At 42.2% G+C, this 26,193-nt stretch overlaps 1 protein-coding gene across 1 annotated transcript in view; it reads left to right on the top strand.

The window, feature by feature from the left end:
- The first annotated feature begins 24,747 nt into the window (after positions 1 to 24,747).
- NRBF2 (nuclear receptor binding factor 2) overlaps positions 24,748 to 26,193 on the top strand; it is a 42,519-nt gene continuing 41,073 nt past the window's right edge. Inside the window, exon 1 of the mRNA XM_033943285.1 lies at positions 24,748 to 24,957. Coding sequence (XP_033799176.1) covers positions 24,754 to 24,957 — 204 coding nt within the window. The 5' untranslated portion in view covers positions 24,748 to 24,753. The remainder of the gene's footprint in view (positions 24,958 to 26,193) is intronic.

Raw genomic sequence — 26,193 nt, 5'->3', positions numbered from 1 at the left:
CTGGTTCACACACTGAGTGGGTCTTTGGGTGTTATTTCTGGGTAGTTGTTTTAGAATCTCTTCCAGTGGTTTGTCAGTATCTCCTTCTGGTCCAAGGAAGGAAACTTTGTCAACCTTAGCATTGACCTTCAGAATATGTTTGTAACAGCGCTGCTTGTGTGGCATTAGGCTATGTAGTGATCGAAAGAAAAAAACAGACCTTTGCACATTTTTGCACTATATGGTGGGTGTATGAGGAGATTCATTTCCTGCACAGTTAAGTCCATTTTTTCTACTGAATAATAGTATAGGTACAATAAAAGTAAATAGCAAAAATGTTTGAGTAGATAATTAAGGAAATCTTTTTCATATTGCTTGCTTATGGACTGGGAAAAAAGACTGTTCAAGCAAATGTCTCCAGAACTGCTTTAATGGAAAAATGTGATTTTTTTTTTTTTAAGTACTTTGTGAAATTTATTGTTGTTGTGAAATTTATTGTTATACTTTGTTTAAACTTAAAAAGCGGTGTCATTAACAGTGAATCTAATCGAAAAATCGATTCAACAGGGTGAATCGGATCGAATGAAATATTTTTCTCTGAATCGGGCAGCACTATTGGCTACCATGAGAATGGGCTACTGGGCATGATGGACCATTGGTGTGACCCAGTTAGGGAACAAAAATGGAAGAGAATTAATGTGTGTGGAATGGGGGGGGGTAACTAATTTCTTCAGCTAAATAATTCAATCCACTTCAAACAGACATAGGAGAACTCACGCACCATTCACACACCCTCCAACCAAAAACGTCAAAAGAAAAAAACTGTTCGACAACCTCCTAGCCATTCGAGCTGCAACACTTGACCCCCAACTCTACAACCTATTGACCTCGACCACAAACTACAAAACCTTAAAAAAAGAAATAAAAACCCTTCTATTAAAAAAACACATAAAACCAAACTAACATAATCAGAACTGTCCCAAGCATCACCTGCAACTACTCCATATGTACTTCTGATGTCATGACAATTCAGACATAATTTATGTTATGTTATGTTTGGAATAATGGTTACATAAATGAGGTTCAATAAAAGAAAATTTTCTGTGGGAGCATTTGTTGGAACTTCTGTTATCCTGATTTCTTCTATCTGTGGGCTTTCTTTAGCTAACCTACTTATCTGGGGCTTTCCACTTCTGCAGCTGCCCTTTTCACGGTCCACTTTGCGCTTGCACTCTCTGGGGAGGGGGGGTTGGGTCCAGTGTTCCCGCTAAGGTGCGTTGGCCTGCGCGCGCGCACAAAATATTACATCGCAGCGCAAAGTTTCTCTTCACAGCGCACACACGCGTCGCAAAGGTAAGGGGAGGTAAGGTAAGGGGACGCATTGGGGGGATTGCACTTCCCCACAATTGCCATGCTTCGGTTCCTCTTCTTCCTTCCTTCCTCCCCCCCCCCCCCGCGGGACCCTGCGGCACCATCAACTCTTACTCCCTCTAATGTCGGCCCTGCAGCTCCAGACTTCCTCGCACCTTCTCCCCTCCCCCTTTGGATCGCTATTATTTTAAATGTTATCGCCGCGGAGCTGTATCCATCAGTGGAGATGTCTAACCTCGGCCTGCCCCGGAACTCTTACTGCAGCAGCCGCCCGTCTAGGCAGGAACAGGAAGTCACTGTTGCAGTAAGAGTTCCGGGGCAGGCCGAGGGTAGACATCTCCACTGATGGATACAGCTCCGCGGCTATAACATTTAAAATAATAGCGATCCAAAGGGGGAGGGGAGAAGGTGCGAGGAAGTCTGGAGCTGCAGGGCCGACATTAGAGGGAGTAAGAGTTGATGGTGCCGCAGGGTCCCGCGGGGGGGGGGGGGGAAGGAAGGAAGAAGAGGAACCGAAGCATGGCAATTGTGGGGAAGTGCAGAGCTGCAGGGAAGAGTGTTGCGGTACCCAGCTGGAGGGAGAAGGAAGATGAGGGAGGGAATTAAAGGAGATGCCAGGGCTTGGAGCGTAGGAGGAAGGTATGCCAGTCTAAGGGAAAAGGAAGGGGGAGATGTGAGAGCATGGAGGGGGAACGAAAGATGGAAGAAAAGGAAAGGAGAGAGATGCCAGAGAATCAGGGAAGGGGAGATACCAGACTATGAGGAGAGGTGTGGGAGAGGGAAGGCGAGGAGAGAGATGCCAGACCAATGGGGTGAAAGGAGAGATGGAAGGGGGAGGCATACAGTTTCTGGAAGGGGCATAGAAGGAGAGAAGATGCCATATAGGGGAAGAGAGACGGCAGACAGTGAATGGAAGGAAGAGAGTTACAAGAAGATGAGGAAAGGAGAAACCACAGAAGACAAAGGTAGAAAAAAATTTCTATTTATTTATTGCTTTAGGAGACATGTGTCACTGTTTCTGTGAAGCATTGTATGCAGAGTCCAGCTTCTTGCTGGTTCAATTTAACCTTTGTCTATGTATTTTTATTTTATCCCCCCTTTTACAAAACTGTGAAGCGTTTTTAGCACCAGCCTTGGTGGTAGCAGCTCTGATGCTCAGAATTTTATGAGCATCAGAGCTGTTACCTCCGTAGCTAAAATCCACACTACAGTTTTGTAAAAGAGGGAGGGGTTAGTTTGTGATTACATATTCCTTACTAGGCGAAGGTGTTTTCTGTGTTCTGTGTGTTCGAAAGACATGGTTTTCTGTTAGGATTGACGGTGTAGGATTGATCTGTGCTGGTCTGGCTTGTTTAGTTTTACAATGGGTGTATTGATGTACTGCTCACTGCAATATGTAAGATGCTGCCTTTTCCTAGGTACTCATGTGTGACGTGTGGTTTGTTACTAAAAATCATGTTTTTCTTACAGATGGGGGGGGGTGCCAAAAAATGATGGGCCCCGGATGTTACATATGCTAGGTACGCCACTGTATGTAAAGATACCAGAAAGCTGGCGTAGCAAAAACTTCTAAGTTTTGAGTATTTAACCCTCCCACAATCTCACGGGCACTCGTTTCAAGTTTATTGAGATTTTGATTTAAACGCAATATCAAATATTTTCAATGCGTATAACAAAAATAAATTTGGGGAAATAAATAAAACCATTTGAACCAGTGTTCCCGCTAAGCTGCGCTGGCGTGCGCTGGCGCACAAAATATTACATCGCAGCGCACACGTTTCTCGTCACAGCGCACGATCGGAAGAGGCGTACGGCAGATGGCAGGGCGGCGAGAGGAGAATCGGGCGAGTTGGCTCATAACTTGCTGGCGCCCGATATTTTTGGCTCACGGTGAAAAAAGTTTGCTCACAACACCCGCCCGCTTAGAGGGAACACTGGTTGGGTCTGGGCTTGGTGGGGTAGGTGTGTCTGGTAGTTTTGTCTGGGTGGTGGCTGGGTGTTTCTTGGGTGCTTGTTGTGCGGATTGGTGTGTCTGGTGAGCGGTCTGGGTGTTGTTGCTTGTGGGGGGTTTTTTCATTATAAAATATGGCTGAGGGTCTAGTCCGGCTTATTATTCTTGTGGGTTCTGGGGTGGGATTTGTTTGCTTGCCCCAAGTTTTGGCCTTTTGTTGTGTATTGCTATGCCTCTCATTGGCAATTTTCTCTTGGGAGAGGCTTGTTCATGCTTGTTGTTGCTGTTACTCTCATTCTGTGTTCTTTTTGATAATGTATAAGTTTCTGTACAGACCATGGTTGCTTGTCTGGACCTTTTGCCATTCTCAATAAAAATACTTTGGAAAAAAAAAAAAAAAAAAAAAGAAAATTTTCACTGCCTGTTTCTATTCTGACCATTTATTCCATTTCATGGTTATTGCAAAAAAAAAAAAAAAAAAAAAAAATTTTACATGAGGGGGGGGGGGGGGGGGGGTGTCAAAAAATGATGGGCCCCGGGTGCCACATACCCTAGGTACGCCACTGTAACTGGGATCCCCCGCTGACCAGGAAGGCTTCCCTCTGACATCAGCTCTGACATCATAGGGATCCCCAGCTGCAACGGCTTAGGTGGAGACAGGCAGGCAGGAAAGAGGACATGGGATCCCTGGTGGCCATTAAGCAGGAAGGGGGGGGCGGGAGACCCGTGCAGTGCATACCCCCAACAAGCAGCTCGTGTACCTCTAAGGGTATTTGTATTGTGTGTTGAAAACCCCTGATCTAAAAGACAGGTCGTCCAAGTGCCGATAATCGAAACGGGTTTTTAGAAGTATTCAGAGACTTTTTATGCCTCTGAATCCCGCTGTACGCCCAGAGCAGAAAAAGGTGTTTTTGGAGGAGTGGTTAGGGCGGGATGTGGTTGATCATTGGAACAAGCTTCCAGTGCAGGTGATCGAGGCAGACAGCGTGCCAGACTTTAAGAATAAATGGGATACCCATGTGGGATCCCTACGAGGGTCAAGATAAGGAAATTGGGTCATTAGGGCATAGACAGGGGGTGGGTAAGCAGAGTGGGCAGACTTGATGGGCTGTAGCCCTTTTCTGCCGTCATCTTCTATGTTTCTATGATGTAGACAGGATATGAGGCCGACCTAGATTTATCTGCCAAAAATATATGACTCACTACTAACTTTCAGTAAAAGTACCGATCACAAATTCCACTCAGTACAGACTATACAATCCAATGGGAATTCTGATTCCACCTACTCAGAGTCAGTGGTGTTGGGATTCTTCATCATTCCCCACTATTGGAAAGTATTCATATTTATATTTTAAACTTTTGTTTTTATTTTATAACTTATTTATAATTTATAACTTCTTTATAATTTAAGCATAGATTTAAAAGTGCATCACTTATCTTTAAATCCTTATCAGTTCCCCTTCCCGACGCGTTTCGAATCTCTTTTTCAAGGTCGGGGGAACTGAAAAGCAACACACATACAATAATGATTAAGACTTTTCTGCTCAACTTTAATCACTAAATTCAATATATTAATCAAAGAGATATTATGTATACTTCACTCACCAAAAGATAAGGGTAATCCTAATCCATTTACTGCTGCCGCTGGCTATCAAAAAAGATGGCCGCGGCGTCTGTTCAGAGCATTAAATAGATCCCTCCCCCAGCGTCACACTAACTCTCTTAGCAACCATACCGACCCAGGGGATCCCCTATTCAAAACAAAAGTCCCGCATTCAAATCAAGTCTACTTGGGCCATCCAATCCGAGGCTTCATTTAGCCCGGATGGGGCATTAGTTTGCAACTGGAACATCCAGCGCAATTCTCTTAGGTTTAAGGTGTTTCCTCCCTCCCACCCAACAATAATCTTATCCAGTATCCTCCATTTAAAATCCTTCAGACTATGTTTGCACAACCTCCAATGTCTAACTAGAGGAGAGGCTTCACAACTCATGTTCACTCTAGATTTGTGCTCAGTTAAACGGATCTTAATGGCCCTAGTAGTGCGGCCCACATACAGTTTTGGGCACGGGCATTGAATCAGATATATAACATAATCTGAATTACAGTTTGTATTATATGTAGCCGTGTATTGGGTACCTTAAATGGGGTGAGTCCAGTTCTCCCCTGCCATCACGAACGGGCACCACTGGCATTGACCACATGGTTCATGACTCCCCTTAATTTTAGTTGGTACATCCCTAGAAATATAATGACCTAGGCTTTCTCCTAGATTCTTCCCCCGGCGATATGAACATATGGGGTACTCTAACAAAGTAAGGATGGCAAGTTGGACAATATGCCAGTGGTTCCGCACCATGCGGGCAATTTCTGGAGCATGGGTGGAGAAGTTTTGTACAAAGGCTACCGTCTCAGAATCTTCAGTAGACTTGGTTACATTTGGTTTCAACAGCAATTCCCTCTGGGCAAACTTAGCCCTTTTGTATGCCCTCTGGACCACCTCAACCGGGTAACCCCGTTCATAAAAGCATTGTTTCATGACTCTTGCTTGAAGTCTAAAATCATCCAAGGAGTGGCATATTCTTCTCAATCGAAGGAACTGGCTGATTGGGAGACTTTGTATCAGTCCTTTAGGATGGAAACTATGGAATCTTAAAAGGCTGTTCTGGTCTGTTTCTTTACGGTAAATAGTTGTTATTAATTCCCCACTGAATTTCATAATTTTTAAATCCAAAAAATTAATTTGATATTGATGAATAGACATAGTGAACTGAATATTCCTATCCACTTGATTCAACCATTCCACAATGTTATTTAATTCCTCCAAGGAAGCTGACCACACACAAAAGATGTCGTCCAGATATCTCTTCCAGATCCTCACGTATTTAAAGTATATACTTTTATAAATATGATCTTCTTCCATCTTAGCCATATACAAAGTTGCTAAAGATGGAGCTAGCGATGCCCCCATCGCTATACCGTGAGTCTGGCGAAAGAATTGCTGTTGGAACCAAAAGTAACTTTTTGTTAAGACTAGCTGGGCTAGCTCCATCAGAAAGGAGGCAGTGATGTTTGTTCTTATAATCTGGCGTTCAAAAACACCCTGTAACAATTTCAAAGCTTCCTCTGTAGGTATCATCGTATATAATGCCGTTACATCAAGAGTAACAGACAGCCAGGAAGATTCCACCCCCTTAATTTCTGCCAGCATATCCAGCATATGAGTTGTATCCTTTATCCGGGATTTAACTTCCAATACTTCTTTTTGCAGGAAAATGTCTAAGAATTTAGACAAAGTTCCAATGGGGAATCCCTCATGGATACGATAGGGCGGCCAGGGGGGTTCATTAAATTCTTATGTATTTTCGGAAGGAAATAGATTTTTGGAGTTACATGATACTTCGGATTTAGAAACATAGCTTCCCGGAGGGTAATCAATTTTTCTTTATAGGCCTGAGATATAATTTTAGAGATGGTACCTTTTAATTCTCCCACAGGGTCTCCCTGCAATAGTTGGTAATGCATTGTGTCCCTCAACTGACGGTAAGCTTCTTGAGTATATTGCTCCTCAGAAAGCACCACAATTGCTCCTCCTTTGTCAGCTCGAATAATAATTTGAGATTTTTCATTCTTCAGATCTGTCAAGGCTTGCCACTGCTCATAACATAAATTAAATTCTGGGCGAACTTCCATCATATGCTGTTCAATTTTTTACACCTCAGCCAAAATCAGATCTCGAAATGTAATCAAGTTCGGATGCAAAGGTGTCGGAGGCATCCAACCTGATTTCCGGGAGACTACGGGAACTCCCAGCAGCCATTTCCTCATGGCGATCTTCACGGGGCAGGAGCGTAGGAAGATCGCTCCTGCCCCGAAAGCCCTCTAGACCACCAGGTAAGGCCGGGAAGGTGGCAGGGAGGTGGGGGTGGGTCAGAGCCGGATAATCGCGGTTTTTCGCCATTCGGGGTCTGGCTCTGCCCGTATCCCCTGCGAATAACGAGGGAGAAGTGTATTTATTTAGTCATTTATTTAGCCCGTCCTCCCAAAGGAGCCCAGAACGGGTTACAGGAGTACATTCATATTATGGTTAGGACAATTTTTAGTGAGACATAGTCTTTACAGCATGGCAAGTACTGTGAAACATTATTATGATGATGTGTTTGGTGTTTTTGTAAGGACTGTGAGCCTGCTAGCAATAAAGCCTCGGAATATTACACAACAGTGGGCATGGGAGACACTGGGTATTCTTTTGACTATTGTTTTTCTTTGGGCCACACACCTACATATTATAGCAGAGTACCTTGGCCAGTTGTCCTGTGGCCAGCTGAGCGTCCCTTCACTTCCCCCCCCCCCCCCCATATCTATAGCTCTTCGCCGGCATCAGCAGCAGCTCCAACCTGCTGCTTGCGCTGGCCTCAGCTCTCCGTCTGAGGAAGAGCCGAGGCCAGTGTGGGCAGCAAATTGGAGATATTTTTATTTATTTATTCAATTTTATATACTATTTTCCCAGGAGAGCTCAGAACGGTTTACACTTTTCCCTCGGTATTCGTGGGGGTTAGGTGCAGAGCCGGACCGCAAAGTGTGAAAAATCGCAAATAACTTCTTGGCCGGCTCTAACCCACCCCCGCCTCCCTCCTGCGTCCTCGAGACTACAACGGAAACTCATGGCAGCCATTCTGATGACGGTTCTGCATGGGGCAGGAGCATAGGAAGATCGCTTCTGCCCCGCTTCACCGCTAGACCACCAGGTAAGATTCCGGGGATGCTTGGATGGCTTAAAAATAGCCAAAAAATGAAAATAGTTTTTTTGTTAAAAAATCGTGAATAACTGAATCCACGGATACTGAAACCGTAGATTCGGAGGGAGAAGTGTACATGAGTTTATTCAGGTACTCGAGCATTGTTCCCTGTCTGTCCCGGTGGGCTCACAATCTATCTAATGCACCTGGTGCAATGGGGGGATTAAGTGTTTGAACCGGAGAAGTTAAGAGGTACGGGGAAAGGGAAGGGGTATGCATGCGTGGCAGGGACACGGGGAAGGTGTGGGGGCAGAAAGAAGGGCAAGGGATGGCGGCACTGCCCTAGGCACCTCCCATCCTCGCTATGCCACTGATCATAATTATTGATTTTATTTTAATTTAGACAGATACAAGGCTTTACTGCCAAAGAAGACACTGACTGAGCACATCTATACAGGTAGGTAGGATTTTGCTTCCTTTTATTTTGTCCAGTGAGGATAGTAGGTTCCACAACTGTTCCTGTACTGAGGAATCTGGTCCTGAAGTCCAGTCCAATCCTGGGAGGTCCAGCAAAGGCTCAACAGAGATCAGCCAATGGTACACATTGCAAGAGAGTGGCAGAGCCAGTGAAGATTTGTATATTTACATTATTTTTTAAAATTTAATGTGCACTCTAATTATTTTATTTAGCATAAAGTCTGTCATGCTTGACCACTTTGGGGAAAATGGACACTGAGGGGCAAATTCTATAAACGGCATCTTGAATGTAGGCGGCGGTAGGTATTCCTACCGCTGTCTAATCAGCCAATCGGGACGCATGTTTTTTTTTAAAAACCTCCCGAGGCAGGCCACCTATATTGGACGTGCCTCCGGAAGCCTAGGGAGGCACGCAAGCTTGCCTAAGGCTCCACGTGGTTTAGCCCGGAAGTAGCCTTAGGCAGACTGAGGAGACTGTTTGCGTCTCCCTAAGCCAGGGGAGAGGTGTACAATGTAGGCCAGCATAATGCTTACATTGTAAGTAAATGCAGCCGCTGAGCTTATCGTGGCAAGGGATCTCCCTGTCGCAATATGTTTAGTAGCCGCGGCCGCCCATCCCCTCCAAACGATTGCGGCAGGAGGGGTGCCCAGCCTGGTGGGAGTGGGGGTGGAGAGGGTGTTCAGGGGTGTGCTGGGTAGTCCAGCAGGGAGGTGTCTGGCAGGAGGGACTGGGTATCCCTCCTGTCGCTAGTCTTCAAGGGGGGTGGGGACGGGTTGCCGCTAAACATATTGTGGCAGGGTGATCCCTTGCCCCGATAAGTTCAGTGGCAACCCGATTCTCTAACTGGCATTTGTAACATGGATGTCGGTTAGAGAATCGGGTTCTTTTTTAGGTGGCTTTAGGCATGATTCTGTATAGGACGCCCTTGTGCTCTGAGAACGGGCGTCCTATACAGAATCCGGGCCTGAAGCTTCTTAAAGATATTTACCCAAGTTATTGGTTCTTGTAGGTTAGCAAGAATTAAAAATTCTCCATAGGAAATGTGAAAGTTATTAAAAACTTACCTGCATTTTGGGATTTAGCTGTTACAGGAACCTAGGAGAGAGAGGAAAATATTCAGGCCCATATTCTATAAACGGCCCCTTAACATAGGCGTCCTACCAGCACCTAAGTTAAAACACCATTTAAAAGCGGACTTAAAAGAAATTCAAAGCATCTACCGGTGCCTAAAAAAATGTTGCCAGAAATATGCCAGGTTTGGCAGAGACTTGACTCCACAGTCATCAGATAAAAGTGACTTTTTAAACCAAGTCTAAAAATTGCAGGAAAAAATTAAAGCTCTCCAAGATTTTAAGTCAATTGTGGCAAAAGATAAATTAGCCCTACATAAAAAAGATTAAGCAATTGAAAACTATAATAGAAGGCTCAACCTCCATTTATTGAACTTTCCTAGAACCCCTGGTATATTGCCTCTAGATATGTTTTGAAAAATACTTTACTGAAATATTGAAATTTTCCTTTGAATTTATTCCTCCTTTGAACAGGATTTTTCATTTTCAAATTTTCTTAAAAAATGTATAAAGGTGATAGTGGGAGATCGAGGACTGGATGGACAAATTGATTTAAATAACCTCTCAACTATTCAGGAAGAATACATAACTGAAACTACTGAAAGAGTCACTTTGTTGGTTTCTTTGTATTTAAGCAGGATTTAAATGCCAGTGATGAGTCTCTATTTTCGTAATTCACAACTGTGTGGAATTACCCATCTGTTACCAAAAGTACACATTAAAGAAGGAAGGCCTTTCTTTTTATGAGACAAGAGACAAATAAACCTTGGAGTAACTTTTTGTTAGCTTATCCTTATAAATGTTTGGTCCAAGTGTGTCCCGATTGGTCTGTTAGATGGCAGTAAGACAGCCCCAACTTTGTTGGTTCGGCTGAGAACTTTTCAGTGGCTCCCAACTAGGAGCAGGGCTCCCCAAGCTTTCATTCTAAAGATAAAATATTTAATTTTGGATTTTGTTCACACCTTTTCAGGCAAGTTACATTAGGTAATTTCCCTGTTCTCATATGGCTTACAATCTAAAATTTAAATAACTTTAATTGGTGGGTGGTGATTGGATGAGGCTGGATTTATTATATTACTGTATTTGTGTTTAATTTTATTGTTCTTCATTTTGTCTTTTCATACTGATTGGAAATATGGAATGCAAATAGTGGAAATTAAATTTACTAAAGTGCACCCTAAAAACCATTAACAGGTCTTACTGTTTATAATGCATGCTTAATGAGGGAAAAAAGATTTACTGCAAAACACAGTGTTTTGCAGTAATTATCCTGCCAGCACATGCTAATCATGTGCTATTTGATTTTTTTCAAAAATTGGGGGAGGGGCATGTCATGGAAGGGGAATAGGTAAGGAAGTATTATCCAGCTTGTACATTTGCCTTAGCGCATGCTGACTGGATAATGCTGACCTGGATTAATATTTTTGCAAATCTCACATGCTAATGGAAAAATTAGCATGAGAACTGCAAAAATAAATAAAGAAACAGGCCCTATTTTAAGGGCATACTAGAAATGGGCTTATTGCACAGAAATGTCCTGCATTAAAATGCCCATTTCTTAGAGCATTTTAATAAAAGGGGCCCTTAAGTTTGTACCTGGTGCAATCAAGGGTGAAGTGACTTGCCCAAGATCACAAGGCCCTGCAACATTTTCTGACTTCTTTGAAAGGGATGGGTGAAAAAGTGGCAATGAAGAGTGGCTGAGAGGGAGGTGTGCTGGAACAAAGGGCTCCTTTTACGAAGCTAGTGACTTAACGCGTAGAATAGCGCGCGCGCTAGCCACTACCACCTCCTTTTCAGCAGGTGGTAGATTTTCAGATAGCACGCGCTAATCCGGTGCGTGCGATAAAAACGTTAGTGCATCTTCGTAAAAGGAGCCTAAAGTGTTGGATTATTGAGAGATGTGCAACATATTACTGTTTATGTGCAAATTAGCATGCCAGCCCATGCCCTTAATGTGTGCGTCCTGGCTTCCTTGTTTTTAAGCTCCCTGCTCTGCACCTCCTCCACTCTATTGCTCTACCAATCTAAAGGATGCTGCCCTAAAATGATTTTATAACTTTTGCAAGTGTTCATGCTTTTCCCCCTCACAATATAAGCAATTAACAGTTTAATTATAACTCCACCTACATTCATATCTTTTGGAGTGCTACATTTTTTCTACAAAAAACAGCATTATCAGTAGAAACTATACAAGTAATTGAATACATCTGTTCCTATCACTGTATCCATGACCATATGGGCACATATAAATTATAGCACAATATTTATAACAAAGTATGTGACAATAGGTCAAGTAAAATACAGAAGCCAGTATATGAAATCACAATTATTTTTTTTCACAAAAATGAAAAAAAGACATAAGCATCTGTCACAAAATAATGTTATAAAAAAAAAAACACTAACAAAAAATTCTAAAGAATCTGCAATAGAAATAGGGGAGAAAAAGGAAAACCAGAACACAACAGTGAATGTATTTCTAATTTCCTCTCATGTTAAGCAGGAAAAGATACTGTTGTGGAAAACTTGGGAATGGCACCTTCCCTTAAGTACCTCACTGCTCATTGTCACAACATGCCCAGTCTTGTTTCAACATGCTTGCTACTTTCTTTCATACTCTAAATCGGCTAGCACGCCTTCGTAAAAGAGGAGGATAGTCTATCTAGCCAAATACCTTCTCCGAAACAAAACTAACAAGCAGAGAAGGTACCAATCATTTCCTGTCTTCCTCCAGTGAGGACTCAAAATTAAATGTGAAAAACTAATTTGCCATTCTAACTTAAGATCCACACAATGCAAATTAATGAAGCTATCTAACTACATGAAGAAATGTGTCTCAGAACACCACTCAAGGGATCACATGAGCTTTCACCCTGATTCTCAGTGGTAATGGTTATCTTTCATCGACCAAACCTTAATTTTATTATCTACTCTTACATAGTTAATTTAATTATTTAATCATCTTGTATCTAACTTATTTTCTGAATTTTTCAAAATCAAACTAATTTATAATTTAATTTTTAAATGTTTTAAAATATTTTTCCTTTTTTAAAAAGTTTTTCTTCTTTTAAAAAACTTAGGGCTCCTTTTATCAAGGTGCGGTAGGCGGTTAATGCGTGGAATACCACGCATTCAACTGCCTGCCGCGCTAGTCGCTAATGCCTCCATTGATGAGGCATTAGTTTTATGGCTTGCCGCGGGGGTTAGCGCGTGATGAAATGTCTGACGCACTAACCCCCGTAGCGCACCTTGATAAAAGGAGCCCTTAGTACCAACATTAATTTACTGTGGGAGACCTTCATCTATTTAGTGTAAGAGGGTGCCATAATCATATTACTGAATTCTGAGGCACTATGCTTCCTCAGATCCAAGATGGCCACGATGGAATGACTATGGGTGAGACGCTCCCAGAATAGTTTCCCCACTTTACCTTCACGCTATGAAAATGCCGAAGAGAAGGGGCAGAAGTGCTGCTGGAGCCTCGCAGCACTCAGACACCCCTCCTATGGCGACTATTGATGAATTTCTGAGGCGCTTACAGCAGAAATGAGTTTTGTTGGGGATTCGCCCGCTGGAGGTTCCGGCAATGAGTGAGGCGGCAGTGAACCTCTCTGGGCTTGAGGCGACGCTGAGCCTAGACGCAAGGTCTCCACAGCCGCAGGGAGCCAGCTCAACGCAAGACGACAGTCTATCCGAAGAGGTGGACTCTCTATCCTGGGAGGCTATTTTGAGCTTGGCTCCGGAAGAACTTAATCCTGTGGCAGGAACAACGATGGAGCAGCCAGATGAACAAGGCAGAAGAGAGAGAAGCTCTATGACTGGGGAAACTCAATCAATACAACCAGGTACATTTGCTTCTTTAAAACCTACTAATGTTACCCTGGATTCTATTTGGGACCTAGTTGCAAGCCTGGGACAGACTTTATCCCCACAAATACTAGATCTGGAAAAAAAATTTTTGGGAACAAAAGGAGGAATTTAAAGTTGTTAAAGAAGATACCTCTTTATTGAAAACTAAAATGGACACTATTGAAAAGGAATTACTAGAAGTAAAACAGGTGCAGGGTACTTTAATTAGAGATAACACTAATTTAAGAAGGAAAGTTGAAAGTTTAGAAAATATCTCTCGTTTAAATAACCTTAGAATTCTAAACTTTCCTAAAACATCAACGATATCCGCAAAAGAGATGTTGAAAAAATATCTAATTGAAATATTAAATATTCCTGAAGATATGCTTCCTCCTCTCCTACAAGTATTTTATCTTCCGACTATAACAAAAGAAGAATCTTCTCTGATGGTACAAAACCAGAATTCTCAAATGGATGTGACAACAATCTTGGAAACATCTCTCAAGGAAATAGTAAAACCCGCTACTCTTTTACTTACGGTGGTATTAACACCTGATAAAAATTGATTACTGAAACTGTTTTTCAAAAATAGAGATAAAGAATTTCTTGGATATAAGATATAGATGTTCCCAGATGTGACAAAGGAAACCCAAAAACGTCGATGTCAGTTCCTGCTCCTTAAACCAGGGGTAGCAGCAGAGGGGGAAATTTTATTTCTGCGATACCGATGTAAATGTATTGTAAAATATAGATCAAATACATATATATTTTTTGAACCATCTCAGCTGACAGGATTTCTCTCTATGAAATGCCTTGAAGGGGATCCAATAACATCAAGTTAAATATTTAAAGATACAGTATTCCTGTAACCACAGTCAGGAAATTGCAATTTTCTTGGATGTGATTCCATTTTCCTTATTTCACTCATTAAGATTCTTGGATCTATATATAATGGACTAAAGATTAAGAAAAGTATTTCCTTTTTATTTTATATATGTTTATGTCTTTTTCAATATTCTGAATAAGAAGTTATTTCTTGATTTGTTTTTGTGTTAAATACAAATAAAGAATTAAAAAAATAAAAACTTAGTACCAACATTAATTTACTGTGGGAGAACTACACCTATTTAGTGTAAGAGGGTGCCATAATCATATTACTGAATTCTGAGGCACTATGCTTTACTCAAAGTACTGGTATTAGTAAGCACAGATAATTTTCTACTTACCTCACCATTTGCTTGATAACTTATGCTGGCCCAAACTGCATACTGGTAGTTGACATATTATGCAAACCGACAGGTCCTGTTTCGCCGCTGACCGCAGCTTCTTCAGGGTTTTAAAATTATTGTCGGATATTTTCCAGCATATGGGCTCAAGACATACAAGCTAACATGTCTTGAACCCATATGCTGGAAAATATCCGATAATAAAATGAAGGTTTGGTCAATGAAAGACAACCATTACCACTGAGAATCAGGGTGAAAGCTCATGTGTTCATAGAATTCCTCCAGTGAGGCCAATATCCTTAAATTTATATTATCGTTGACAGACGAGGCTCACCTGTGAGTCCACCACTGGTCCTAGAGGGCCTCGGCAGATACGAGTAGGCCTGATTATAGTTGGAGACTTTAATAGGGTTGCTGATTCATCTCTTGATAAAACCTATAATCCTCTTCCCATAAAAAAAATAGATGTTTCCAAGAGTGTTCCCCTTTTTAAGTGACAAATTTAAAATGTTTTTAAATGAAAATTATGTATGGAGGGTCCTACACCCACTTGTGAGAGATGACACTTATTTCTCATGAGCCCACACAACATACTCTAGGATTGACTACATTTTGGCTTCCAGATATCTGTTTCTAACAATGGGAGAGGCAGTGATAGGTCTTACCATAATTTCTGGTCATGTCATTATCTGGCTTATGTTGGCTCTGGCAGGGAGAGCAACAATACACGCCCTTTGGAGAGTTCTACTGCATTTATATTTGGATGATAAATTAAATGACTGTATCTTGAAAAAAATGGAAAGATTTTAAGACCTATAACCATCTTCACGAGGATGACTTGCCTTTTTATTGGGAGATGGCCAAGGCAGTCCTACAGGAGGAGATAATAGCTTATGCAAGCCACAAAAAAGTTAGAGACTGAAAAATACTGTAGAGAATTTCTTGTTATAAATGTTAGGCACACTCGTACACTACATAGTATGAAGAGATGGCCTGCTGCTATCACCTCTGCTAATGTAAAACAACCTTCCTTGTCTGAAATCGCTTTCTTTTTCTTCACTAGTAGGCCCTTCCTAAACAATATGATAAACTCCACTTTCTTTGCTACTGCAGATGCCTCAGTATAATCTTCCACCCCACCAATGTTTTAGCTTAGTATGTTTTTGGGAGTCCAAATGTTTTTCCTGCAGAAAGGCTATTGAAGCTTTCTGTCTATTGAGGGCCTGGAGTATTTTCTTTTTATGGGTGATGAGATTCCCTCCCCTTTCCCCCCATGTTCTGTGAAATGACTTTGCTGGACATTTATACTGCAAAAAAGAAAAATTATTGACGTGAATCAGAACTCTCAACCTTCAGAAGCAATTGATAGGAGTGCCGTCCCAACCTGTGGCCATCCCATCCACTTAACATTAACCAAAAATGCCACTCACCATTCTTTAGCAAATCTTCTGTCAAACTTGTAACAGGTAGCAATATTAAGTTCCTAAGTGTCTCCTTCCCAAAGACCCTGTTCCTTACCCAAAATGCTCTAGACCCCATCCCACCCCCTCCTTCCTGCCAATCCCCCATCCCACTCCATCCCAAACATTTTCCATATTCATTGTTACCTTCTCCCATGCAGTAATACCAACCCAGTTACTCCAAGTCCTCATATCTAGATCTGAAGTCCATTCTCACTGTCTTCCAAGGCATATGCGTGATGTCATTACATCAACATCCATGCATGTGCAGATGCCCTCCAGACGTGGTCCCGAGCTTGGGGAAAAAGATGCAAGGTTTGTGTGGTGGAGGAGCTGGGAGTGAAATGGGGTGGGACCAGATGTCCTCTTTTTTTAAGGAGGAAAACTGGTAACCCTATCCAAGGAAAACTCAAGCTCCATCCCCCACCCCCTCTCCACAAAGGGTAACATGGAATTCTGCTGGTATGAACTAGGTCCTTATTTACTCTGAAGCAAATTTGGTTGAGACTTTCTTTATTTGCTACTAAAGCTCTGAGCTCTGAGTAGCATTCTTCTTTCCTTGGTTATCACCAGGATTGATTATTGCAATTCTTTATACCAAAAACTCCCAGCTCTACAATTATGCAGATTGCAACTCATATAGAATTCTGCTATTAAACTGCTAAATAATAAAGGTGACTATGATCATATCATACTTCTTTTCATTAATAAAACTGCATCTTTATTTACAAAATTCTTATTGCACACATGGCTTATTATTCAGTTATGTCTAGAGTTCTTTTTAATTGTTTAATTCCTTGTATCCCTATCAGATCTCTTCGTTCCTCACAATACTCATTATTAATGATTCCTTCTCTGTCATTGTTCCTACTTTATGGAACTCACTTCCATTAGATCAGAACCTAATTTCATTTAAGAATTACGATGTTGCACTGATGATTTCTGTTTTCACATTGTGGCTAGCTAATGATATGACTTGCTTTATGGCCTTTGGTTTAATTCCTGTTTTATTGTTATTTACTATTTAGGTTGTACTTATATTAATTTTTTAAACTTAATTTATATGTATTTAACTATAATTTATGTAGTACTTATTACAGTAGTTTACAAATTGTAATCATTATGGGCATGATTGTATATGTGGTGCCTAAAAAACTGGTGATCAGAATGGCGCTTAGCGCAATTGAATAAAAGGTATATACCATATATAGACACACACTTAGCGACCGAATGCTTCACTAACATTTAAGCACACCCATTTAGATCAAGAAAAACCATGCCTAAATACCTGCAACTAAATTGTGTGCATATTGGATATATTCTATAAGTCTATTTAACTTCTAGGAACACACACAATCCGCCCATGCTCCTCCCCTGGCCATGCCCCCTTTTAAGATTTATGCACTAGAACTGACGCGCACTACTTTATAGAATGTGCATACCAATCTGTGTGCAAAACTTCTAATTAATATCAATTAGTATCAGTTATGAGGTATTAACTGCCAATTATTGGCCCCACCGATTATCTTGTTAAATAAGTTGTGCATGCAAATCAGCTATGTGCCCTGATTTGTGCGTGCAACTTATGGCACTATTTAAATAGGGCTAGATTCACGAACCTGCCCGATCGGGTCAAATTTGGGCCCGATCCGGGCAGGTCCGATGAATTCTCTAAAGCCCAATATGCAGATAGAGGCGATTGGAGGATCTCCTCCATCTGCCTGCTTGGATCGCTCTACAGCGATCCCAGCACATGCACAGACCATCTGTAGATGGTCTGTGCATGCGCTGGACCAGCGAGAGTCCAGACAGAGTTTTGGGCTGGGTTTCTTTTTAAACTTTGGAGCCTGTGGTTTTAACCTGCTTTTAAGCCTGCGAGTTAAAACCATGGGCTTGCACTGTGGAGAAGAGTGGGAGAGTCGGGGCCGGTAGGCAGGCAGGCAATCGAGGCAGGAAGCGTTTCATCTCTCTACTCTAATGTGATCCTACAAACACCACTTTTCCTCCTTTCTTTTTTTATTAAGCTATGTCATTTGCAAGCGTGCTCCTTTGCCTGGAAGCAGTTCAGATCTGTCCTCCCAATGCACTTCTGCAAAACTGTTCCCTTTGCCTCGATGCAGGTAGTACTATTCGGAAGAAGGCAGCTCTGCTATTTCGTTCATTTCTGCCCTGGATTTTGATTTTCAATGGCGCTGAACCGGGGCTGACTTGGTCACAATGGGGTCACAAACACGATCGGTTTGCTTTGTGAATCTAGCCCATAATTTGGGCCTGTATGTCTGTCCTATTTTGCTTTGGTATCTCATTTGTCTTTTTCTTTCCCTTATTTTAAATTATGTAACCATTATGATTTTAAATATAATGGGGTCCTTTTACTAAGGCACGCTAGCCATTTTAGTATGCACTAAATATTTGCGTGCGCTAAACGCTAACATGTCCATTATATTTTATGGACACATTTGCGTTTAGTGCGTGCTAATATTTAGCACATTCTAAATTGGCTAGTGCGCCCTAGTAAAAGAGGGGGAATACGTGGTATGTCAAACAAACTGGATCTCTGAATGAATAGCACTGCTTTAAATAAAAGATGCCATTCTTGCTTATCCATATTTTTCGCTCCATAAGATGCACTTTTTCCCCCAAAAACGTGGGTGGAAATAAGGGTGCATCTTATGGAGTGAATACCCCCTCGGTACCTTTTTTTAAAATCCGTTGGAGCTTTTTTTAAAATCCGTTGCCATCCTATATTTTGATCCTGTGAGTGAGGATTGCTGCATTGTGGTTGTTTCCATTATAGCCTCACTTTTTCATCTTCTATACCTTTTTAGTGTTCACACAGTCAATTCTGAACCCTTCATAAATGCTAATAATTTTCACTTTTGAAAAAAATTTCAAAAATGTTTTTGCATTCAATTAAATCTAGTTCAGACATTTCATTGCTCACATAGATCTTTTACCTACGTACAGAAGGATGGTCATGGAAGACATCTAGAGGGGATTTCAAGTAACTACAAATATAGATAGATTGATATGTTATGTACTGTACATAAGCTTCCCATTTTTAGAGAAGCCAATGAATGCAGAAGCAAACCTTTCAATATTCATTTATTTTTATAACAATCACTGCTCTAGAAAACCTGACTATAGATTAACTCCTCCTAAAAGTCTCCTAGGTTACATTTAACACAGTTGATGACAGCAGGTAAAGACTACATCTCCCACCCCCACCCCCACCCCGTCTTTTATCAAGCTTCACTGTTGAGTGGCATGAGCTAAATGCTGAGTCAGCTATTCTAGTCCTATTCCTATGGATGGCTTGGCATTTACTGCACCTCGTGCTTCTCGGCAGCACAACTTGATAAAAAAAAGGGGGGGGGGGGAGGTAATTAACTCTCTACACAGTTATGCTGGTCTACACTATTAAAAAATATCCCAGCTGGTAGCTATAGAAACCTGGACACTTATAGGATTACTCCTTATCCAAGTCAGTCTTTGTGGTCTTCCTCTTGTAGATATAAATTAAGGGCTCCTTTTACAAAGGTGCTTTAGGGCCTTAACACGCGGATTAGTGCGTGCTAAATTGCTGCATGCGCTAGCCACTATTGCCTCCTTTTAAAGAGGCGGTAATTTTTTGGCTAGCGTGCACTAATCTTGTGCGTGCACTAAAAACGCTAGCGCACCTTAGTAAAAGGAGCCCCAAGTATGGGAGCATGTCTGCTCTGGAATAATTTAAACAGCTATCAAAGCTAGTGAGGCCAAATATCTGGCTGCTCAGATCCTATAACTTTTCTGGATAGAATCTAGCTACCATTGATTGATTAATTTGATTGACATGATCAAATTTATTTTACTTAACTGACTTGATATTTATTTATTTAATGGGAGTTATTAACTGTCTTTATGAAGAGATTCACCCAAGGCACTGAACAGTTTAACATAACAACAGTAAAATGACCAAACATAATCATAAAAACTTTTTTTTTTTTTTTTGTAAAAGCATTCCCTTAAAAGTGTTATAAAATAGAAACTGGAGTTGCTAGGCTTAGGATGGTGACTACTAGCTGCTGTGTATTATATTGTACAGATTTGTTCATTTTATTGGGTGTGTATTATTTTGTGTGATTATGTAAGTTTTTATTATAAGCCACTTAAGTGTGACATGGGTAATAAATGTTACAAAATAAATAAATAAAATATAATAAATGTGTTAAACTTGAAATCAGCAAATTGAAACCTAGTAATAAGAATACTACCATGAAATAGTATAAAAAATATATACATTTAACAGCACTGAAATTCAAATAACAGATATAATATAATGAAACACCTAATAAATACAGTTTACCAAACAGCTGAGGGACCAAGTGCAGATATATAGATGGGGACAAGATGGGTGGTACAAAGTCCGTTGGGATAAATAAATGGATGGCTAAACTCAAGACATGTTCTTTGTAGAATTAAACAAGATATAAGGAATTGATCTAGTTAATGTGTGTAGCAAGCTAGTCTATATGCAGAATGAGTGTATAGTCAATCACCCTATGTATTAAAGGCTTGAGAGAAGAGCCAAGCTTCTTGAAGTAGACGTAGTCTCGAGCGTGGGGGCTACTCCTGAGAAGACTCGCCAGTGGGTATCACATTGTAAAATTTCTTTTGATGATGGTACAGATAGTGATGCTCCTATATACCATTTTTAATTGCAATAAAACCAAAGTGGTTTACAATAAACTGAAATATAGGGATAAGCAAGCAGATATAGAATAGTAGGAAAGAAATACATGGAGGCCCTGATTCTATAACAAGCACCTGCCATTGGTTCAATCAATAAAAACAAATTAATTTTTGGGTAGGTGTCATGTAGGTGTCTACACTGAGATGCCTACCTGGAAAGTAGACATGGTTAGAGGGTGGAGTTTTGGCAGGATTGAGTTTGGCGCGGATATTTTAGGCCAAGAAAACTCTGGCCTAATATATCAGCACCTAAACTGATTTAGGCACTACTAGGTGTGATTCTATAAATGGCACTTATTTTGAAAAACATACAGTAGGTGCTGTTTCTTTAGGCATCTACCAATTTAGGTGCTCTTTATAGAATCAGGCCAGAGGTGCAAAAGTTGTAGTGATCACAGCTCCAGACTAGTTCAAAAGTATCCATAGAATCGATTGTAACCACAGAATCAAGCCAGAGGTGCAACAGCTGTAGTGATCACCGCTACAGTCTAGTTCAAAAGTATCCATACAACCGATTGTAACCACAGATCTCTGCCAGCTTAAGAGTCCATAGCATCCTATAGCTGTAGCTCTCTCTCAGGTCTTTTCTCTCAGGGTGAAAAGAAAAAAGGTCAACATAACATTAGATCTCAATAACTGTCTGACCACGTAGTCCTAAAATATTAAATAGGGCCGCCAGTGCAGCTTGCAGCACAACTCACCATCGGGACAGGCAGTCCCGCAGCCAACCATGCTCCAGTCAGCTGGAGAAAGGGTCCTTTTGGGGCTCTTTAAATTGCCGGGAAGGTGCGGAGGAGATTTACCACCAGTGCTGCTTGCAGCACAACTCACTAACGGGACAGGCAGTCCCACAGCCAACCGTGCTCCAGTCAGCTGGAGAAAGGGTCCTTTTGGGGCTCTTTAAATTGCCGGGAAGCCGCAGAGGAGATTTACCACCAGTGCTGCTTGCAGCACAACTCACTAACGGGACAGGCAGTCCCGCAGCCAACCGTGCCCCAGTCAGCTGGAGAAAGGGTCCTTTTTGGGCTCTTTAAATTGCCGGGAAGCCACGGTCGTGAGCCCGGGCCACAAGTCTGAAGGGGCTCAAAAGGGGCAGGACACACCCCTTTTGAGCCCCTTCGGAGCCTAAGAGGAGCAAGGAGTGGGCCAATATCGAATCCTACCACTATGGGCAAAAGAAAGGCAAAAGTTATACCATCTACTTCAATGACAGGTCCTATGGATCGTCACCTTTTGGCTCCCGTTTTGCTATATATGGAAGAGCAGATAACTTTAGATAGTCAGGCCACCTCATATCCTCTGGGGAACCGTTACCACATCCTCAACCATCACATCTAGTTGGGAGAGCAGAGTCTTCCCCCTTGCAGGAGGGAGCAGCTTCTTCCCTACAACTATCTATATTGTCTGGACTGGAGGTTTCAGGACAATCTTTACCGGGAACAAAGGGTCTGACTCCTGTGCAGATGGTCATGGAGCTAGACTCTAATGTTCTCCCTAAAGATAAAGTTATCACTTTAAACGATGTATGGCTAAGTGTTAATAGAATTGAGGCTTCATTACAGAATACCGTTTTGAATTTATGTCAATTTTCATCTGATATCACTGTAAAAATTAATGAGCATGAAGGAAAATTAGCAGAAACAGGTAGCAAACTAGAAAAATTAGATCAAGCTGTGAGCAATTTACAGATTAATGCTACTTCTAATTCTAAAGATGGTATGTTGATTCATGCTAAAATAGATAAACTGGAGAATTCTCTAAGAGTTAAGAACCTTTGTCTCTTAAATTTTCCTGTTACACATTATCTTTCTCCATTAGAGCTCCTATGAATGTATATGAGGGAGATATTGCAGTATTATATTGTGGAAACCTTTGAACCTGACAACCTCTATTATATTCCAAGAGCTGCTAAGGAACTAGCAAAGGAAGGTAAAATGTATAAATTAGTTTCACCTGATAGTTTGAATATATCATAGTTTCTTGAATCATCAAAAGACGTGGAGGGGCATAATAAAAAAATCATTTAAATCCCCTTTTGGCCTAAGGCCTTAAATGTGGAAAGTAGAAGCAGGGAAAATGTCCATTATCAAAAAAATCATCCAAAAGGATGGCTTTTTGATAATGACCTGCCTCTACGTTCAGCTGTTTAAACGCCCAGACCACCACTACGTCTTCACTAACACCATATAATCAACCTAAAAAAAGCCTAACTCCCAAACTAAGAGCTTTTAGGCGAAGGAGGAGCCAGTCCTTCGCCTAAAAGCTGGATTCTATAACCAGTGTCTGCCAAAAACAACACCGGTTACAGAATCCTCCCCCCCCCTTACAACGATCTGGGCAGGAAGGAGCCCAAGCCCCGCGGCACCCCTGAACTCCCCGACACTATCGGGGCAGGAGGGTTCAGGGGTGCCGGGGCAGGAGGACTTGGGCTCCCTCCTGCACCGATAGTGTCGAGGGGTTCGGGGGTGCCGGGGCAGGAGGGTTTGGGCTCCCTCCTGCCCTGATAGTGTCGGGGGTTCGGCGGGGCAGGAGGGCTTGGGCTCCCTCCTGCCCTGCGGCACCCCTGACATTATCAGGGCAGGAGGGAGCCCAAGCCCTCCTGCCCCGGCACCCCTGAACCCCTCGACACTATCGGTGCAGGAGGGAGCCCAAGCCCTCCTGCCCCGGAACCCCTCGACACTATCGGGCAGGAGACACAAGGGCCCCCCATGAACCCCCAAACGCGCCCCCCCCCCCGCCAACCCACATGAGAATCTCGGAGAGGGTGAGATCCAGAAGGCCTTGAGCATGCGCAGATGCTCAAGGCCCAGCAGCAGCCCAGTGGCAGGCACTTTCTAACACCAGCGGCGCACGGATAAGCACAGGGACGGTCAGTGGAGGGGAGGAGGCGATCGCGAAGGGAGGGAGCAGTGCCAGTGGCCTCGGGGGAGCAATACTGCTGGTTCCCGGGGTCGGCTCAGGTGTCGGTTCGGGGGTCGGGTAGAACAAATCATCCGAGTTGCCATTATGGCCTATGGGGAAAGTTGCTTTGCTATATGAGTACCGTACTTTGGATTGTGAGCATGCTTCTGGAACGAATTATGCTCACAAACCAATTTACCTCTGTAGTTTTGTTTGGCTATAACAGACATGCAGGCTCCTCCTACAAGGCGTGTGGCATGCTGGTGATATAGTATCAAAATGCAGCCCAGAAGAAAATTAGAACATCTTTTGGCTTTGCAATCATTTCGTGCCATACCAATGTTTTGCTGAGTTTTGTTATTGATGTTGCTGATATGCTTGTGCAGTGACTGTTGTTCATTGATTGAACGTTGTTTCAAGTTGACCTAAATAAAGTTAAAAAAAAAAAAAAAATGCAACTCTGGATATAACGGACTGTTTTTCCAGGTCCCTTGAAGTCCGTTATCAATGTATAATGGGGGTACAGTTTTAAAAAATCACTATAAAAGGAAGGAGAGGAGTAAAACTGAAAAAGAGAGCAGCAGGGGTATAAGACAGAAAGAGCAAAGCTAGAATCAAGACAAATGGCCAAGCTGCCACAGCACAGAAATTAAACTACAGACACACAGGTTAGAGAACTGTTCATTTTAGAACATAATGTATTCTGATTATTTTTTTGCTTTCTTTCTCTGTACTATTAGGCAGCCTAATCAATAAGTACCCAAAAGTAGGGGAAACGGCTCCTATTTTCTCATTCATCCCTGCCATCACGGGTGTAAGGTTTTTATCATGGAAATATCTGGGGGGGAAGGGAAGAAAATTGTATAGCGTTACACCACATACCAGAGGGTGCTGGAAAGTTCACTGCGACTGCAAGCGAGCTATCGCGAGATTTCATATTCAACCGTGGGGGAGGGGGGAAGACGCATCCCCGCCACCACAGTGCCGGTATGACGTCATGACGTTGCGGAAACGTGTGCTGGAGAGGAGGAAGCGGCGTCGTGTTGACATTAGCGAGTCGAGGCAGCCGGAGACAAGAGGATCCAGTGCTAGAGCGACCCGGCCTGATGCCACGTCCTCTCAGTGTCTCCTCTCCATTGTAGCGGCCGGTTTGGGGCTGCAGCCCGTCTCTATGGAAGTGATGGAAAGCCCTTTGAATCTGGTGAGTACTTGCTGACTGCGGAGGCAGTAGCTTGCCTTCGGAACAAAGAGCCGGGAGCAGAGTCGGGGGCTGAGCGCCCTCTACTCTCTCACTTTAGAAATGATAGAATCCGGGGCATTTGGCTGTTGTGAGACGACAAAATAAATGAATAAATATGTCTTCCTAATCCCCCCTCCCCCATCCCGTTCAAATAATGCCTCCCCCTCGCCTAGCTGTCCCGGCTCGTTACCGCTTCTGCGCAGCCGCTGACGTGTTGTCTTGTGCTCAGAATATCTGCAGGCACAGTTTGCGAAGTATTTCATAACAATAGAGCTTACTTGTTTGTATTTAAATATTTTTTTTTGGGGGGGGAGGGGAGAGGCTCTGTATTCTGGTAACATCTGCCCCTGGCTAAGTGTCCGAAATTCAGATTAAGTGTGGATCACCGTGAGAAATTATTGAAGTTTCAAATTCAGGATTTTTTTTTGCCTTGATCTTGATAATGTGGGTGAAGGGACGGGATTCCTACAAAGCTATGCAGTACTATGGGTTCGGCGATCGATACAGTCTCTTTGGAAGAAGTTCCTAAACCTGTTTCGCAGGTCAGTAACTAGGAGTGGTGGGTAGATTTCCAGGTCAAATTCATCATCTTGTGTTAAACATAAACACCTAGAAAAATGAAGCACGGTTTCCAGGTTATGGTGCTCCTATCTGTCCAGGTAATTTAGCTTGCCATGCTTTGAAAATAATTCTATTGGTTATGGGAAAGAAAGAAACGAAACAAATTACATGAGCTCTATGTGCTATTCCTGTGTCTCTCAAACTCTGTGCCCTAGCACAGTGGTGTGCCCTGAAGAAATTCTGGGTGTGTCATGAGAGATTCCAGAATTTTACTTTATTTTTTAAAATTTCCTTCATAAGTATACACTAGACTAGATGACGTGTACGTCACTTATGCAAGAGTCTGTCAATGTTATGAGCATCTGTGTATAAGGATACAACCACACAGACAAGCATCATTCTTTGACACGATTGGTCCTTGAAAACTAACAGCAAGTAATTTTATTTCTTATGCAGTAGTTATCCGAACTTGAGCAACAAAACAATCAAGGCTTTGTTACCATTTGGATTTTCAGCTCTGACAGAAATTAAAGAAAAAAAAAAAAGTGACTGCAGATGGTAGAAAATGAAATGCGTGTTTGTTGACTATGGAGCTGTATTTTGAGACAATTTACACTCAAAAACAAGCACATCCAT

Source organism: Geotrypetes seraphini, chromosome 4 (assembly GCF_902459505.1).
Source record: "Geotrypetes seraphini chromosome 4, aGeoSer1.1, whole genome shotgun sequence".
Classification (NCBI taxonomy): Eukaryota; Metazoa; Chordata; class Amphibia; order Gymnophiona; family Dermophiidae; genus Geotrypetes; species Geotrypetes seraphini.
The sequence above is the reverse complement of the archived record's forward strand: the minus strand, read 5'-3'. Positions and strand labels throughout refer to the sequence as shown.